At 40.3% G+C, this 19,359-nt stretch overlaps 1 protein-coding gene across 3 annotated transcripts in view; it reads right to left on the bottom strand.

The window, feature by feature from the left end:
• Positions 1-83: 83 nt before the first annotated feature.
• Positions 84-19,359, bottom strand: part of LOC117359494 (dipeptidase 2-like) — a 43,369-nt gene continuing 24,093 nt past the window's right edge. For all 3 annotated transcript variants that reach the window (XM_033942381.1, XM_033942383.1, XM_033942382.1), the window contains 6 exons: positions 13,265-13,334; positions 9,550-9,726; positions 4,753-4,837; positions 4,425-4,500; positions 3,282-3,417; positions 84-945 (listed from right to left, as the gene is read on the bottom strand). In XM_033942381.1, the coding sequence (XP_033798272.1) occupies positions 760-945; positions 3,282-3,417; positions 4,425-4,500; positions 4,753-4,837; positions 9,550-9,726; positions 13,265-13,334 (730 nt within the window). In that variant the 3' untranslated portion in view covers positions 84-759. The remainder of the gene's footprint in view (positions 946-3,281; positions 3,418-4,424; positions 4,501-4,752; positions 4,838-9,549; positions 9,727-13,264; positions 13,335-19,359) is intronic.

Consider the following 19,359-nt stretch of genomic DNA (forward strand, 5'->3'; position numbering starts at 1 on the left):
ACCAGTTTGAATAAATTGCTATGCCCCAACATATCAGCATTCATCTTCTCATATCTGTAGCATAAACATAAACTCACCCACCAAAAAGGAAAATTAAGGCGATCACAATTTTTCCATTTGCGAGTTACCATTTGCATGGCTATGCCTGTCATAATTAGGAAAAGCCTGCATATGTGCAGTATATAAATAAAGAATTATGTTATGTTAATGTTCAGTGCGGTACAGAACAGTACTGTGCTGTATTTTAAATGTTAACCGAGTAGATGATGTGGATAGATAGTGTTAACTGCATCAACATTATTTGCAAAGCAGTTCCTGTTCGGTAAGTGGATTTGCTCTGTGCTGTTTAAAAAGATGTTGGACCAGCATACCCCAACTGTTAATTTAGAGGCTTAGCATGAGATTCAGTTAGGTTTCAAAAACCTTTGAAAATCAGCCTATATGTTTCCCCTCTTTTTTCGACTTAGAATGGTTTTTCACATATTCCATATGAGTTGGGACTTCCATCGTCTGCTCTTGAGACAGACATGGAGGAAGCCACTGCTTGTTCTGGATCAGTAGCATGGAATGTTGCTACTATTTGGGTTTTGGCCAGGTACTTGTGACCTGGATTGGCCACCGTAGCAATGGAATACTGGGCTAGATGGACCATTGGCCTGAGCCAGTAAGGTTGCTCTTGGGCTTTTACAAGGGTAGTTATAAATTAAGAATACTGTTGAATATGCATTAAGTCATCCAACATTGAAGAGCAAAGAAAAGCTACCAAATACACACTAGGACAATGAAAACAATTAAATTGAAAGAGAGGCTACTGGTGTGTAAGGAAGGTGTTTTGTTTCTGGCAGATTTTGCAAAATTTTTGAGATTTAAGCGGCATGGATTGTCTGCTTCTTCAGTTGCAATTTCCACTTCACTTGGCTTCAGTGATGTACTGTTGTTACGGACCTAGAAAAAAATTATAATGTATCATATAAGGTTCCTAGCTCATTGTTCCTCAGTTTTTCTCATTACATTTTCTTGGGGTGTATGAATTAAATGCTTTGGCAATATTTATTTGTTAAGGCCCTTATTTAGAAGCAATTCTGTGTGTAATTGGCACCTATTTATATGGGCAGAAAGGCCTACACATAAAAATAGGATTTCACAACAGAGGTTATCTACTTGTAGGAAAACTAACTATATTTAGCTGTCAAGGTACATGGGTATGGATACCAGATTTTGTAACGGTAAAATCCGGACATGTGGTCCCACTCCAGCCCTGCCTAGTTCCACTCCAGCCTCAGCCAGTTCCTTCCAAGTCACGCCCCATTCTGCTCCCCCCCAAAACCTCTTCTCAAGTGCAGAGCCACGTCTGGAGGGCCTCCGAGCATGTGTAGGTGTGATGTGATGATGTCACATGCATGTGCACATGCGTGTAGCATCATCACATCACACCCGTGCATGCTTGGAGGCCCTCCAGATGCAGCTCCATCCTTGAAAACCCAGACGAACTGCTGCATTTTAAAAATCCATCCAGACACCAAGAAAGTCCTCTAAAAAGAGGACATGTCCAGGTAAATCCGGACTTCTGGTATGTATGGGGAAGGTTGGGGAAAGACAGTGTCCTAGGCTGGTCTATAAGACAGATGTGGATTCCCTATTTCACATAGGGAATCTATATCTCTACTGCACTGCACAATGGGAATTTATTACTGCTGGAAGGGGGCAGTTGTAAATATTGAAATCATGTCCCTCCATCACCTTCTGCTAGGTTGGGAGGGGTGGCTGACATCCAACCCTTCCTGCACATGGCAGAAACCACCCAGGAAATATTTCCTCCCCCCACCCCCATACCCATGCTGACTTTACCTAGAGTTTCATTGGACAGGAGTAATACCCATTCACTCCCACCTCTATAATGTCGAGTCTCAAATGGCCAACAAGACCTCTAATGATAACATCATAGTATTACTTCTAGAAGTCAGGCACTTTTATAAGGAGAGTTTCCCCTTATACACAAGCCTCCACCCAGCAGTAATACCACAATATAAGTACTAGAGGTCTCAACAGTTTTCATCTTAGAATGAGTGAGTGCCCATCACTCCTGCCCTTCTAGACACCAGAGACACTAGGTAAGGCCAGGTGGGGATTTACTGATCCAGGGGGCTCATTTTGTGGAGGAGAATTGGATGCTAAATGGGGCCTGGGGGGCGGCTGATGCTGGATTGGGATACTTTATAGCAGGAGCAATGATTTTAGACAGCACCTGTCATGTGCGGCTTCATTAAATCACGGTTTTCTCTGTACATGAAGGAACTTATATGTGCAGTCCTGCACCTATTGTAAAACGGGCTCCTATTTTCTTTCCTGCTAACCTGAATATGGAACAAGTAAAATCTACATAACTATCTGCACATCATGATAAACATAATACAACATGCAACAGCACAAATAAAACTGATTCCATATTCCAGCAATCTGAAATCCAGAAACAAAAAGAGTTCCCAGAACGAGTATTCCAACTTGAAAACCCAGCTTTGACACTGTAAAGTTAAAATGAAAAATAAGCTGGCCAACCATTTAAATGTGTCACCCAACTGTAAAGCAAATAGAATGTCAGCACTTTGGTATAATATTTTGAAGCTCTGAAGTGGAAAAGTCCAACCATTCAAAATCATAACTAGTTGCATGCAAATATGGCTAATCCATAGATAATGATATATCACTTCAAATGGATATCTTATCCAATTAAAATTATATCTGCACTTTCCCCCAGATTCTATATATGGTGCCCAAAACTGGGCACCAATATGTGCACCTAATTAACCCCCCTTTTACAAAATCAGGCAAGTGTTTTTTAGCGCCAGCCGGCACGCTAAATGTTATCGCTGCTCCAATGCTCATAAGAACTCTATGACCATTGGAGCAGTGCAGCGCATTTGGTGCGCCGGCTTGTGTTAAAAATCTCTTGCATGGTTTTGTAAAAAGGGGGGGGGTTAAATTGGCTAATATGACAATTATGCCAATAAACTGGGTGCTAATTGTCACTAATTGATACCAATTTGAATTTGCATGCGCATCTTGCTGTCCGCTATTCTCTAACAACGTACTTAAAATGTGTGTGCAGTGTTATAGAATACCGGGGATGTATGCAAATACTGGGTGCCGCGAATTACACCTGGTTTGAGTGCCTCTTATAGGATAGTATTGAGCGCTGATTTCTGAGCATCATTTACTGAATTGAACCCAGTGTGTGGCGCCACTTGGATAGATATTATAATATAAGTTACTTTTATCCTTACTTTTTCAATGTTCTTAAACACACGAAGAAAGTTTGTTCTCAGTACTCCCTTTAATTCTTCCTCATTCCAGCCTCGATTGAGAAGCTCCTGGATTAAAACAGGATACTTTGAAACATCTTCCAGGCCTTCAGGAAACCTTTAAAGAGAGTTTCAAGATATGCCACATTTTATTATTTACAAAAAAAAAAACACTCATTATGAAGCAGAAAGTATGTTATGATCATTTAGCATATTTTCTTTTTTTTTTATTTGTAAGTGCAATATAATGTTGTTGTTAGGTGTTATCGACTCGTGCTCTAGTCCTAGTGACTTGATGAATTACGGATCTAAAAAGAAATCGGTTTTGTGCTAGTCCAGAAAGGTCCTCCAGCATCATCCCCATGGTTGTTTTCAACATGTCCAGCCATCTGATTGCAGGTTGTCCTCTTTGCCTGGTTCCTTCAATCTTCCCAAACTTGATGTCCTTTTCCAGTGATCTCTCTCTTTGGACAGTGTGACCAAAATAAGACAGTCATAACCTCATTATTTGGGCTCTGAGTGACATAACCGGTTTGATCTCTTCCAGAATCTATTTGATAGTTCTTCTGGTGGTCCACAGCACGCCTACAATCCTTCTCCAGCACCAAATCTCAAATGAGTCAAATCTTTCTGTCTTGTTTCCGTAGTGTCCAGCTTTCACATCCGTAACTGACCACTGAGAAAATGAATGCATGGACAAGTCTAATCTTCGTTTGGAGTGTTACCTCCTTTCCTTTAAATACTTTGTCGAGAGTCTTAATTGAAGAGCGATCAAGTGCTATTCTGCGGAGTATTTCCTCCCTGCTTCTTTGTTTACAAAAGAGCCTAGGAGACTGAAAACCTTTACAACTTCTATTCTATTGCCTTTTTACTCAAAATCTTCAACATTTTCCATGTTCATGATCTTCGAAGATCATGAATAATATAATGCATAAACGAAAAACTTGAAATGAGTTAAATAGTTTGGAAATGGAGATCTGGTTATATATATCAGTGTGCCTATATTTTGAGAATCTGTGAATTTTGAATAAAAGCTTTTGTCCATCCTAAACATACACATACACAGTGCTGTACAGAGTCACAAAAAAGGTGGTGCCTGCTCAAAAGAGCTAACAATCTACTTACCCATTTGCTCCATCATAGTCTCCACCAATTCCTATCAACTCTGCTCCAGCAATTTTCTTTATATAATCAAAATGATCTGGCAAAATACATTATGCAAAATAAATTTATGATGATGAGAAGAATCAAAGAATTGAATTTATAGCAATATCTTTGCAATTCTCACAAAAACTATATCTCCTATCCATCGTTAAACTAGATGGCTGTTACGGGGAGGTCTGGGAAACCTAACGCTTTTTTAAAAAACTTTTCTGTATCTATCCAAGTGTTAAATTCTGAGTGTTGCCAGGAAATCAGGTCTTTTAACAGATTAGACTAATTAGCTTCATACCTGCCACACTGGCGACAGTAGCAGTCTTGTTGCAAGCCACAAATTCTGTATGGAAATTTATCATCACAAGGCCTTTGTTCTTTTTCTGCAAGAAAGGCACATATAATGAGTGACTGCTATTTGATGAAAAATACAGTGTGTACACATCTGGCACCCAATGCCTAAGAATAAAAGATTAGAAATATAGATTTTCATAGTTTTTCCACATACTTCATCTATGAATAGTAGATCCCTATACCTGTATATGGAACTGAAATGACACCTGATCAAGGGACATTGACACCTTCTTGAAAGCTCAAGGTTTGAAAAATAATAAAAAACATGCAAAATGACACCATCGCAAGGTTTTAAAAATCATAATTAAGATTTATTGAGCTATTGTTTCTATTTTTCCATTATGAGATTCAAAAGAATAAAGCATAATTGCTTGCATTAACAGTTGCGCTAATGGGAGATCGTTATAGTTGCCAAATGCTGGCCTTCTGATAACGAGCTCACCTCAGGATCTCATGACCCTCTATTATATACTTTTGGCTCAGTGACATCATCAGTTTGACAACCAATAAAAATCAAAAAAAGAGGTGTTTCAAATTAGACAAAGACAAAAGTTTCAGAAAAGTACATTTGTTTGCTTATAGTCATTTCTGAATATAAATCATAATTTTCACAAAAGTATATTAAGAACATTATTTGTTAAAAAGATGCTGAAAAGTTCTCAGCCTTAGAGGAAAAGAGAAGCTAAACTGACAGGTTCAAATTACATAGCCATTACACAGAAACCTTCCTAGAAAAGGAGGAGGAGGGGCTGGTCTCCCCCTCTCTTCACTAGAAACTGTTACTCATTTCCAGATGTTTTAGGATTTCTTTAGGTTGCCAAGATATATAATATGTTTTTCCAAAACCCATTCTTTTGTTCAATACACAGTCACACAATCACATTCTTCAGTCATATTTGCTTGGCCAAGCATTCCATACATAATTTTCATTCATAACTATATTTAATTCCTGTTATATCTTAGTTTGGGACACGTTATCTTCCTAACCAGTCTAAAGCACATGTGGTATTAATTAACACCACGATGCTGAGAACAAAGACTTGGAAAACAAAATGGATTCCAAAGACTGAGAAGATATAGAAAAGACAGAGAACCAAAATGGATTCCATGTAACCCTGGTTTCCTTCATGATCTGGCCCAACAGCAAAGTACATAAAAAATATGATTATACTTTCCCTTATATTAATCTGTAGTGTGTTTTTTCTAGCTTTAGCTACATTTATATTTAGATTTTTATTCACCAGTTTGTCGTACGCTTCTATTGGGCGTGGCCCTAACTAACACATATGCTTGTATCTAACTAGAAGTACCCAGAATCATACGAAAAACAGGCACTTTTGTAGAAAAACTCCACAAAAATATTGCACTATCATGTTCTGATATCCATTCCATTACCATCCCATAAACATCACCCCCTACTGGCCACGAGCCACTACTCCTCACACCTAATAGTTGGTGACAGTTATTCTGTAGAGAGAAATCCAATGATGACACTTTACTCCCCACACTAATCCCCCGTTTCTATAATTGGTACCCAAATTTGGGCACGCTCCTGAGATCTGAATGCAAATAAAGTAGTTAATGAGCCACTAACAAACAATTATTGATGCTAATTGGTTCAAATTTGCATTTGTACGTGGGTCTGGCTGCGTATGATTCTCTAAAGTTCCATTCCTAAATCCTCTTACATTCAACCCAAAACAGGGTTTGGCTATGGGAGAGGCATGGGTGATACAAACAATTACATGCAGTGGTAACAGAATTGGGGGGGGGGGGGAGCTGCACAGCCACATTGCACACCAGGATTTATAGCAGGTTTCAGTTGGTGTAAGTCCTCACACCCACAGTTGGACGCTGGAATAGGCATGAAGCATTAGAATACTGGTCCCTCCCACATCCATATGGTCTGGATTTGGATGTTTTGAACTTGGACATTTTTTGGTTGAGAATGGTGAAAAAGTCAGGCATCCTAAGGTTGGAGGTCCTGACAGGCAAGATGTCCAAATAAATCTTTTTTGTTATTTTTATTTGGATGTCTGGCAGTTTTGAAAATGACTGTTTCCCTGCCCCAAGTTTTATTTCTAGTTTCCTTTTGGTTTTAGTTTGCCCCTGATGCTGCCATATAGGCAAAACGTGGCCACACCGGGCACATTTCTAGTTCCACCTAAGCAGACCCACAAAAGAGAAGGCTGGCATCTGCAGAATTCCCCATGAGAGCTGCAATAAGTTCTTTTGATATGAACACAAACATTTTGGAGCGTACCGAGTCAAGCAATCACTACAACAGTTAGTTAGGCCCTGGCTCTAACCCTGATTGATATGGGGAAATTCTATTTAAAAAAAAAAAAAAAAAAAGGTGCCTACATTTAGGTCAGACAATGAAGGAGAAAGGAAGGAAGATGGACTTCCACATAAAACCCAATAGGGTAATTCAGAATTGTATTGTTGCAGAACCTTGTGCATATGCAGTTACCATATTAGCGCATGACCTGAAAAAAGAAAAGGGGAAAAGTCTTCAAAAACCTCTATGTGCTATAGCACAGTAAAGTCCTGTGTTAAAATGTGTTAATTACAAATTCTAGAAAACCTTTCCCGTTTTCTGTTCTTTACTATCGTTTAATGGCCTTGTCCTGTATTTTTATAATAATTTTAATTTTTGTAAAACCGCTTTGAATTCTGATAAGGCGGTATATCAAAATTTTAATAAACTTGTAAACTTGGTATAGTCAAGAGGAGTTCTTTATGACTCTGCACACACTGCACCCCTAGCAATGCCTACATTTCAAGTGCATGTTAGCCTATGGCACTACTTCAAAAATTCTAATGAAGGGCTATAATATAGACTAGATTTGGAAACGTTAGAAATGATCCAACATTTGTATTGCTCTTCATTAACCCAATATCATATATCTATCTCACTGATCCTCAGCCGGGCCACCAAGCACTCAAATACTTTTCATAGTGCTTGGCTTTATGCTCGAAATCGTCTTCGGATCATCGGGTCATTTATTTCATATTTGTACTTATTTGTGCTTTATAGATTCTACCCCCCGCATGAAGCATCACTATACAGCTAAGTATTTTTCAGTACATATTTATCTATTTATTTATTTAAAGTATATTTATAAAGCACAAATAAGTACAAATATGAAATAAATGACCCGATGATCCGATAACGATTTCGAGCATAAAGCCAAGCACAATGAAAAGTATTTGAGTGCTTGGTGGCCCGGCTGAGGATCAGTGAGATAGATATATGATATTGGGTTAATGAAGAGCAATACAAGTTTGGATCATTTCTAATGTTTTCAAATCTAGTACAGTTCAAGTGCATGCATTCATGCCAATGCTCATACTTTTATGCCTGAGCTGATACAATAAGAGGTATTTTGCATGCATATATTGACATAGAGTATGGGGCTCATAATCAAAACTTAAACACATCTGAAAACCCGCCCAAGTTGGCAGTTGGACAACCTAAAAGACAGGTCGTCCAAGTGCTGATAAACCAACTTTCTGGACGTGCCATGGGACTTTTTATGCCTCTGAATGCCGCTGTGCACCCTGAGCTGAAAGAGGCATATCTAGAAGAGTGATTAGGGTAGTAGGTGGGCAGGATGAGGGCTGACCTAGACTCAGTTGTCCTGCAAGGATAATCAAATGTTTTACTAGACATCCTGGACGAAACAAACATAGGGGTCCTTTTACTAAGGTGCGCTATCCGTTTTAGCGCATGCTAAAACGACTAATGCGCCTTAGTAAAAGGACCCCTTTGTGAGTTAGATGATGTAAAAACAGATATAAGTGTCAAAAAGGTATCCAAAGTGAACAGATAACCACTGCAGAAACAAAGTAAAGACCCCACACACTCCCCCAGTGTTCAATGACCCCCTCACACCCTCACAAAGATCAGATTAAAAAAGTACATACCTGTCTCCAGAACATCAGCAACTGGTATAGGAAAGCCTAGTAGAGCTACACACAGGTATCTTAAATATCCTGGGGTGTGGGCTAGTGAACCATAAAAAGGAGGACCCATGCCCATAAACCACTATAACCACTACATTTATGGTGAAACGTGTGCCCACCAAAACCCTGCTTTACTGCCATATAGGTGCCACCTGCAGTCATAAGGGCTATTGGGATTGTAGACAGATTGATATAGTAGGTTTTTGGAGTGTTTTGGGGGATCACCATAACCTATAAGGGTGAGATGTTCATCTGGTTCCCTTTTTGTGAAGTTCATAGTAGTGCCCTGTAAGGTGCCCCACTGCTCTGTTGCCATGTCTGGGTGGCTAGTCCATTACAAGATTGGTCCCGCCCACATCCAAATGATCTTTGTCTGAGCGTTTGGGATTTGGACAAAATTTTGGTCAAAAATGTGGTATAAAGATAGATGTCTGGAGGAACAATAGCCTGGACATTCAGATAGATGATTTTAAAATATATATATATATTCTAGACGTATTTTTCAAAAATGGGCATTTTTCCATTGCTGACTTTGGGCATCTAGCACCATATATGCCCAAATCATACTTACACGTATGTTTTGATTATGCCTCTCCACATGTCCTAAAATTACTTTATGAAATTACCATAAGAAATATGCTGAAAGAAACTGGGGCAAATTATTATTTCATCACATCAAGAAAGAATATGATGCATCAGCAGACAAAGTGGAATATAACATCAGATATTATGTCATGGGGTATAGTGCAGCTAAATCCCATAGGTTACTTACTATACTGTGTAGTATATCATCTGGAACATTTCTGTGATGTGGACAAACTCCAAAGGCTGAGGAGTGACTGAATATAACTGGTGCTTCAGAGATTTCAAGAACAGCCCTTGCGGTGGAGGCAGAGGTGTGTGACAAATCTATTATCATTCCAAGTCGGTTCATTTCTTTTACCACTTCCTTAAAAAAAAACAAAACACAAGGCACAATATCTGTATTTATTTAATTTAGGACTGTTTAATATTCTGCAGATAACATGAACTTGCAATTCTACAGTTTACAGATTCTTTTTTTTATTTCAAATGATGTTTATTTTAGAAACCATACAATGATAACAATCCTGTGAGAATGGCTATAAACATTTATGCACGCCTCAAATCAGTAAATTAAGGCTGCCATGTATGGCAAAAGAATCATCATATATCAAGGAACCAAAAATATAACCAGGGAAGTAACAGGGAAATAGAACGCCTTAGCACCCTGAGTTTGTGGGTTCAAACCCACGCTGCTCCGTGTGACCCTGGGCAAGTCACTTAATCCCCCTCATTGCCCCAGGTACATTAGATAGATTGTGAGCCCGCCAGGACAGATAGGGAAAAATGCTTGAGTACTTGAATAAATTCATGTAAACCATTCTGAGATCCCCTGGGAGAATGGTATAGAAAAAACTGAATAAATAAAATAAAAAAATAAATAGTGTATACAACAGAACTGCACAAAATAATGTGAAAAATGTTTTTTTTAAAAAAAACAGACAACTGTAATTGATTAGCAACATTTATCTTAATTAGATGACTAACACCTTCAGCACTGGTATCATGTCAAAGATATCCCTACGCTCATTCTCACGTGAGCGTTTCAGCCGGATAGATCTTCCTCAGGGGAATTCTATCCGTGCTGCCAATCTTATGTTACGGAGACGCCATAGATGTGCACTGGGTGAGACTGAGAATTACAAAGCATGATGACAGATTTATCAAAATTAATGGTAAAATCTGATAAGGAGCCAAATGTTCAGACTGAGAACAAATTAGGCAGAGAGTTGGAAAAGTCGCTTAAATAAATCAAAGTATCATTCCCATGTAGAGAGGTCTCGCACGTCTCTCCCCCTATAGTGATACCATGCACTGCAGTTGTTTCTCATAGCAAGATAGCTGAAGGTTCTAATGCAAGAGGAAGTAAAAGCAGAGAGAGATGGCAACCCTGGTTAGTTTGTCTATATAATCTAAATGAAGGTGAGAGAACATTATTTATAACAAGAGGTCAGGAGACTGCGAGGGGATATGATTGAGACTTTCAAAATACTGAAAGGAATCGACAAAATAGAGCAGGAAAAAAAATGATTTACAATGTCCAATGTGACACGGACAAGAGGACATGGACTGAAGCTAAGGGGGGACAAGTCCAGGACAAATATCAGGAAGTTCTGCTTCACGCAGCGAGTGGTGGACACCTGGAATGCTCTCCCAGAGGAGGTTATTGCAGAATCCACCATTCTAGGATTTAAAAGCAAACTAGATGCACATCTCCTTACGAGAGGCATAGAGGGATATGGGTGACTAAAATTATGCCAGGTATACACCTGGCTGGGCCTCTGCGTGTGCGGATCGCCGGACTTGATGGACTGAAGGTCTGATCCAGAGATGGCAGTTCTTATGTTCTTATGTTTATGACTTGTATCCAGCTTATTAAATTGGGGCCAAAGTCAAACCCTTTAAAAAAGCTCATTAAAGGGTCCTTTTACTAAGGCACGCTAGCCGTTTTAGCGCATGTTAAAACACTAACGTGTCCCTAGACTATAATGGGCGCGTTAGCATTTAGCGCATGCTAATATTTAGTGCGCGCTAAAACGACTAACGCGCCTTAGTAAAAGGACCCCTAAGTAAAGCCATTCTACTTTATCAAATGCATTTTCAGCATATAATGAAAGGATTACTGGACCTTGAGGATCTTGAGAAGTATGATAAATGATATTAACGAGATGCCTGATATTAGCAGAGCCGTATTGGTTATGTATAAAGCCCATTTGATCTGGACGGATATATTCTGATATAGCATATTCCAATCATTGACTATGATTTTTCGTAAATATTTTGTAATCTTCACTCAGTAGGGGAATAGGTCTATAACTGAACAGACAGTAAGATCTTTTTCATCCTTTAAAATGACCATTATGATTGCTGGATGCACTACTTGTCCCTTTTGTGTTTATCTGAAATTTCACCCTGATGCAGCTTGTGGACAAACACTGCCATGTTGGCTAATTTTCACATAGTTTTAGTAATTGTTAAACGTTCTTCTGTTTCTGTTACATGTAGTTTGTGCAGAACCTAGCTTTAGTTTATGTTACATCACTTGATTACATGCCTCACCAAGATAGCTCGAGAAGAATTACAGTTACAAGTTATTTAAACGCCCTTTACAAACTGGAATTGGTCTACATAATCTTACACTAAGTACAAATCAAAGTAAATAAAAAATGATACTGATCCTGGGATGGAACTACTGGCCCTATGACCAGGCAATGCACTGATATGTAGATAACATGGATCTGAATCCTATTGTATGTCAGCTTGTTCATCAGAGTGGCTGAATATAATGATACTGTGGAGGGAAAGTGCACACCTCCTGAGAAGAGGGAGTTTCAGATACTGTGAGTTGGTAACATCCAATGACTAGAGTTAATGTTCCCCTGTTGAAATTTCTTAAAGATCCCTAATATATGACTAAACTAAACCTTGGGTTTGTATACCGCATCATCTCTACATTCGCAAAGCTCGACACGGTTAACAAGGGTTAGGGTAGAAAGGAATTCCAGTGAAAGGAAAAGATAAAATGAAGAGAAAATTTAGGACAGAGTAACCAGAGAGAGGAAGAGTTACATTTTTGAAAATAACCAGGTTTTCAGATGTTTACGGAAGATTTGGAGGGAGCTCAGATTCCTAAGAGGGGAGGTAAGATTGTTCCAGAGCTCAGTGATTCTGAAAGGGAGGGAGGAACCTAGTTTTCCTACAAGGGAAACGCCTTTTCGAGAGGGGAAGGAAAGTTTCAGTTTTTGGGTAGATCTGGTGGAATTGGGGCTAGAAGAATTCCAAGAAAGAGGAATAAAAGGGGGGGAGAATGCCATGTAGGATCTTGAAAGTAAGGTAGGCACATTTGAAGTGGACTCTGGAGATTATCGGGAGCCAGTGGAGCTTGGACAAAAGTGGTGAGACATGGTCGAATTTGCTTTTTGCGAAGATAAGCTTAGCAGCGGCATTTTGAATCTGCTAGAGTCTTTGAAGGTTTTCCTTTGTTAGGCTTAGGTAGATAGAGTTGCAATAGTCCAGTCTGGAAAGGATGGTGGATTGGACAAGGACGGAAAAGTGTTTTTGATGGAAACAGGTTCTCACTTTCCTTAGCATGTGAAGACTGAAGAAACATTTTTTTATTAGGGAGTTGAGGTGATCGTTGAAGGAAAGTGTAGAGTCAATGACCCCAGGCCAAGGGCAGAAACCTGGGGTAAGAGACAGGGAATAACCTCTGGCCAATTGTAAATGAAGGATTGTGAAATTTTAGCTCAATAGAACCCACTTCTGATACAACTGCATGCCCAAAGTTGCTGAAGAATGCCTGGTTGGGATGAGAGAAACAGGGGAACTGAGCCTTGAGTTCATACAAATATATATTTTAATGCTAAAAAGTATCATTAGTAGAAAGGTATTAAAACATATCTTACTTTTCCAAAATCTGTCAGACTGACATTTCGTGGATAAAAATCGTGTACACCAACTGAGGAAGTATCGGCCCTGTAAGACAACAAATCAAGCCCCTAAAATTTACATAAAGAACCATTAGTTTAGACAATACTTTATGGAGACAAGAAATATATAAAGACATGAAGGAAATAAATGATTTACTGCCTAACAAACCCTAAGTGGTAAAATAGGCACAGACCCAAATTCTCTAAACGGTGTTGTAATTTAAAGGCGGCAGTAGACACCTACCACCGCTTAACTTAAGCGTTTTAATTTATGTTAATCAGCACGGTAATTGACCATGTTGTTTAACACCGATTAAAACAGCAATTAAAAAAGTAGGCACCTCCAAAAAAAGATGCCATAATCACATCTACAGAAGTGCCTAAGGTTTATGCCAGAAATGACCTTAGGCTCCACTAGGTGCCTCTATAGATGTGATACTCATCAAAACATAGGTGATAGGAATTTAGGCCTTCAAAACCCTGGCCTACATTCCTGGCGCCTCTATTTGATGATAGGTGCGATTCTGCAAACAGTGCCATAGGATGATTGACACGCGATCGGCAGTGTTTTTTAAGGTGGCCGCTGACGCAGGCGCCATTTGCAGAATCCAGCCCAGAAGGTTCATGAATTGAATGAAACTCTGAAGAGCTTCCAATGTAGAAAATGATGCGGGAACAAATTTTTCCCTGTCCCCGCAGGAACCCAATTTCTCTGTCCTGTCCCCGCGAGTTTTGTCGCTGTCCCTGTCCCTGCCCCATTCCTGCAAACTCTGCCTTAACCGCACAAACCTCAGACACTTATGATTTTAAAGTGTTTGAGGCTTGTGCAGATGAGGACAGAGCTTAGGCATTGGTAGAATGAGGCATTATGACATCACAGTCTGAGCTCTAGAATGTTACTACTTATGATTTTAAAGTGTTTGAGGCTTGTGCAGATGAGGACGGAGCTTAGGAATTAGTGGAATGAGGCATTATGACATCACAATCTGAGCTCTAGAATGTTGCTACTTATGATTTTAAAGTGTTTGAGGCTTGTGCAGATGAGGGCAGAGCTTGCAGGGATGGGGCAGGGACAGGAAAAGAATTTGCCAGGACGGGAAAATGAGTTCCCGTGGGGACGGGAAAAAAATTTGTCCCCGTCTCTATTCCAATGTAAATCGAATGGTTCATAATAGAGAATGATACAGGGACAAATTTTCCCATCCCGTCGAGCTCTTTTCCCTGCCCCATCCCTGCAAGCTCTGACCTCATCTGCACAAGCCTCAAGCACTTTAAAATCATAAGTATTCGAGGCTTGTGCGGTTAAGTCAGAGCTTACAGGAATGGGGCAGAGACAGGGACAGCGACCTAACTTGCGGGGACGGGACAGGGAAATTGAGTTCCTGCGGGGACGGGGACAAATTTGGCCCTGTGTCATTCTCTAGTTCATAAGTCTGCATCCCTGCTAATGTATCATCATTGCACTACTAAATTATTTAGACTCATTTATTCCATTAACAGACATTCATTCAAAGGGGGTTAAGACATACTTATGAGTTACATTTCAATCAGTTCTGTAAGTGGATGCGCCCTTCTCGGCTGTGTGATGAGCACCTATTCTAGAACAGCATCTGGGCACCTGAATTCTGTTCTAGAATACTAGCTTAAACCATCATTTGTTTGCCTACACCAGGCCAATAGTAGCACTGAATACTGATCCCCCCAGTATTACTTTTTCCCTCAGCTCAGTCCCTTCAACACAAGAAATGCATTCACATTTTGTAGCATGAATTTAGCAAAAATAATGGGCCCCATTTAAACTAAACTAAACCTTGGGTTTGTATACCGCACCATCTCCATAGTTGTGGAGCTCGGCACGGTTTACAGGAATTGTAATGAGAAAGGAACTCCAAGGAAGGGCTAGATGAAGATCAGAGGAGAGAAGAATGTTAGAGGGCTAGGATGTCAGAAGAGGGAGGAGTGTTAGGTTTTGGAGAAGAGCCAGGTTTTCAGATGTTTACGGAAGGGTTGAAGAGCACTCAGGTTTAGAAGAGGGGAGGTAAGGTTGTTCCAGAGCTCAATGAATCTGAAGGAGAGGGAAGTCCCCAGTTTTCCTGGGTGGGAAATGCCTTTTAATGAGGGGAAGGATAATTTCAATTTTTGGGTAGATCTGGTGGTATTAAGATTTGAGGAATTCCAAGAAAGTGGAATTAAAGGAGGAAGGATGCCGTGGAGGATCTTGAAAGTTAGGCAGATGCATTTGAAGTGAACTCTGGAAATTATCGGGAGCCAATGAAGCTTGGAAAGGAGCGGTGAGCCTTGGTAGAAATTCTCCCACAGCAAATGCACCAAAGTCCAGAGCAATTAAATGGGCTTTAGTGCATTTGCTGCAAGAGAATTGCTACCATGGCTTTGTAGAAGAGGTCCTATATTTCCGGTCTCAAAGCCCCCAATATATTTTATTTATATTTTTCCCTGGGTTTTTATTATTTTGCTTTCCCACTCTAAGTGATCAGAGCAGAGCTCTTAATAATAATGTTTGCATTATATAATTTCTACATCAAACAAAACAGGACATAATCAGGTCTACCCATGAAAGGGGATAAACCTTTGGTTTTAGTAAGCCAACTGCAAGTCTATAAAGCCTAATCCAATCTCCAAACTTCATGCAGTAATACCGTATATATTTGAATATAAACCGGGATTTTTGGGCCACAAAATTGGCCCAAAAATGGAGGTCCCGGTTTATATTTGGGTCAATGCCCCCTCCCAAAATTTTTTAAGGCCACCGCCAGCAGCCTCTGCCCCCCTACTCCTCCCTGCCCTATCATACCTCTGCCGATCCCTGGTGGAGGTGCAGCAGGTCCTCTGCCAATCGCTGGTGGAGGTGCAGTGGGCAGGAGCAAGCTTTCCAACCTCCTGCCCCGTTGCTAACTGGCTGCGCAATCCAATTTCTTCATCTGAACGGCATGAGCAGCAGCGCGATTTGGCACTGCTGCTCGGCACTGAGCAGCTTCCTTACTGGGAGAGAGAGTGCAGAGCCTGATAGGGGAAGGAAGGAAAGGTGCTGGGTGCCGAGCAGCAGTGCCAAATCGCGCTGCTGCTCATGCCGTTCAGATGAAGAAATTGGATTGCGCAGCCAGTTAGCAACGGGGCAGGAGGTTGGAAAGCTTGCTCCTGCCCGCTGCACCTCCACCAGCAGAGCCTGACAGGGCAGGACACTTGAATATTAATCTGCCTGACTTATATTAGAACATAAGAACATAAGAATTGCTATCTCCGGATCAGACCCTGGGTCCATCAAGTCCAGTGATCCGCACACGCGGAGGCCCCGCCAGGTGTACCCTGGCATAGTTTTAGTCCTTATATCACTGTATGCTTCTCAAGGGAGATGTGTATCTAATTTACCCTTACCCGTATCACTCTATGCCACTCTTAAGGAGATGTGCATCTAGTTTACCCTTAAATCCTAGAACGGCGGATTCTGCAATTACTTCCTCTGGGAGAGCATTCCAGGTGTCCACCACTCGCTGCTGTATGCAAGTCAATTATTTTTCCTCCTTTTTGGGGGGAAAAAGAGGGTTTCAACTTATATTCTGATCGACTTATATTCAAGTATATACGGTACTGCAACTAGCCCCATCTTTTACAAAGGCGCGCTAATTGATTTAGCGTGCACTAACTGATTTAGCACGCACTAAACGCTAACGTGCCCGTTATAGTCTATGGACACGTTAACATTTAGCTCACTAAATCAGTTAGCGCACACTAAATCGTCTACCGCACCTTAATAAAAGGACCCGTATGTTAGTGGTCATTTGATCTTCACTAAGCCTAAATTAGAAAATATTGACATGCAGATGAAGACAAAGAGGTAACTGGTAGAAAACAAACTAGTTTAGTTTTGGATTTGATTTTTCTTTTTGATCCAAATATCCCAAAATGAAGAATGCATAGTACTAGTAAACATATACTACAATTGCAATCATGCAATATGAAATTTTTATAAAGAAGAACATAATAACATAAGAATTGCCATACTAGGACAGACCGATGGTCCATCAGGCCCAGCATCCTGTTTCCAACAGTGACCAACCCAGATCTCAAGTATCTGACAGAAACCCAAATAGTAGTGACATTCCAGAGCTGATATTGTAATGACAACTAAAATTTAATGCTGCAAAACCCCAAAGGAACGGTACAGTTTAGTGGGTGAGAAACTTATATGCACGACAGAAGAGCGGGACTTGGGTGTGGTTGTATGTGATAATCTTAAGGTGGTCAAATAGACTGAAAGCTAGAAGGATGCTAGAGTGCATAAGGAGAGGTTAGGGCTTTGCAGCATGGAAAAGAGACAGCTGCGGGGAGAAATGATTAAAGTATACAAAATCCTGAGTGGTGTAGAACAGGTACAAGTGGATCGATATTTTACTGTGTCAAGATTTACAAAGACTAGGGGACCCTCGATGAAGTTACAGGGAAATACTTTTAAAACCAATAAGAGGAAATATTTTTTCACTCAGAGAATAGTTAAGATCTGGGATGCACTGCCAGAGGTTGTGGTAAGAACAGTTAATGTAGCTGGTTTTAAGACAGGTTTGGACAATTTCCTGGAGGAAAAGTCCATGGTCTGTTATTAGCTTTTGAAAGAGAAGTCTGTGTGTGGTAGAATGAGACAGTGATTAGCTGTGATGGTCTCATTAACAACTGGCTCCGTGTTCATTCCCTTGAGTTTGGTTGTTGGGTCTGAGCTTTTCACATTCACTAATATTTATATTATGTATTTAGATATTTAAAAGAAAAAAAGAAAAAGTGTTTTTTTTAAGATACTTGAAGTGATAAATATATTTTGAGTTACTGAGACAGACATAACTGAAGCCACTGTTTATCCTGGATTGGTAGCATGGAATGTTGCTACTTTTTGGGGTTTTGCCAGGTACTAAAGACCTGGATTGGTCACCGTGAGGACGGACTGCTGGTCTAGATGGACTATTGATCTGACCCAGTAAGGCTATTCTTATGTTCTTATTTCCTTATGACATGTGTAAGGGCAGTTTAAGCCCATTTCATAGCACAGCTTAGAAAAAGGACCCCTTTGCACAAGAAGCATCATTTGTGGATTATGCTGCACAAAAACACGAGCCTTCTTTTCTCACTTTCCAAATGAATGTCCAGTGTCTCATTTTAATGCTGGTTTGCTGGCAGCACTTGTACTTGGCAACACTAGTAAGTGGTTTATGCTGTTTTCTAGATGCAGGAAGAAAAGATCATAGTCCACATTAGTTCAATTACAGTGAAGTAGGTATTTTCTGAAACCCACTATAATTATGTACTATACCATGGGCTCCTTTTATCAAGGCGCGCTACGGGGGTTAGCGCGTCGGACATTTCATCACGCGCTAACCCCCGCGGCAAGCCCTAAAAACTAATGCTCCGTCAATGGAGGCGTTAGCGACTAGCGCGGCAGGCGGTTGAACGCGCGGTATTCCGCGCGTTAACCGCCTACCGCACCTTGATAAAAGGAGCCCCATGTTTCAAAATATTTTTTTCAAATAGCTATATGCTAGTACAGTAAAGCTTTGGATTGCAAGTGTTTTGCAAGACGTGCAAAACATTTTATTAAATTTTAACTTGATATACAAGCAATGGCTTGCAATACAAGTACATACAGTATACACACATCACAACCGAGGGCTCCTTTTACAAAGCCGCGCTAGGGCCTTAACACGCGGAATAGCGCATGCTAAATTGCCGCACGCACTAGCCACTACCGCCTCCTTTTGAGCAGGCGGTAGATTTTCGGCTAGCACGCTAATCCGGTGCGTGCGTTAAAAACGCTAGCGCACTTTTGTAAAAGGAGCCCTGAGTTTCAAGTTTCAAGTTTATTTAAAATTTCTTATACCACCCAATCAAGCCTTCTAGGCGGTGTACAAAAATGCCAAAACAATGTGCCAAATAAAATACATTTTAAACAGAAACAGACCAGGGGAAATGACAGTTTTTAAAGACGTTGACATACGGGAACAAAAGGGAAGAAGAGTTAGAGCTACAATTGATAGAGAGAAAGAGAACACACAAGGGGAAGAATAACA

This window comes from Geotrypetes seraphini, chromosome 4 (genome assembly GCF_902459505.1).
Source record: "Geotrypetes seraphini chromosome 4, aGeoSer1.1, whole genome shotgun sequence".
Lineage (NCBI taxonomy): Eukaryota > Metazoa > Chordata > Amphibia > Gymnophiona > Dermophiidae > Geotrypetes > Geotrypetes seraphini.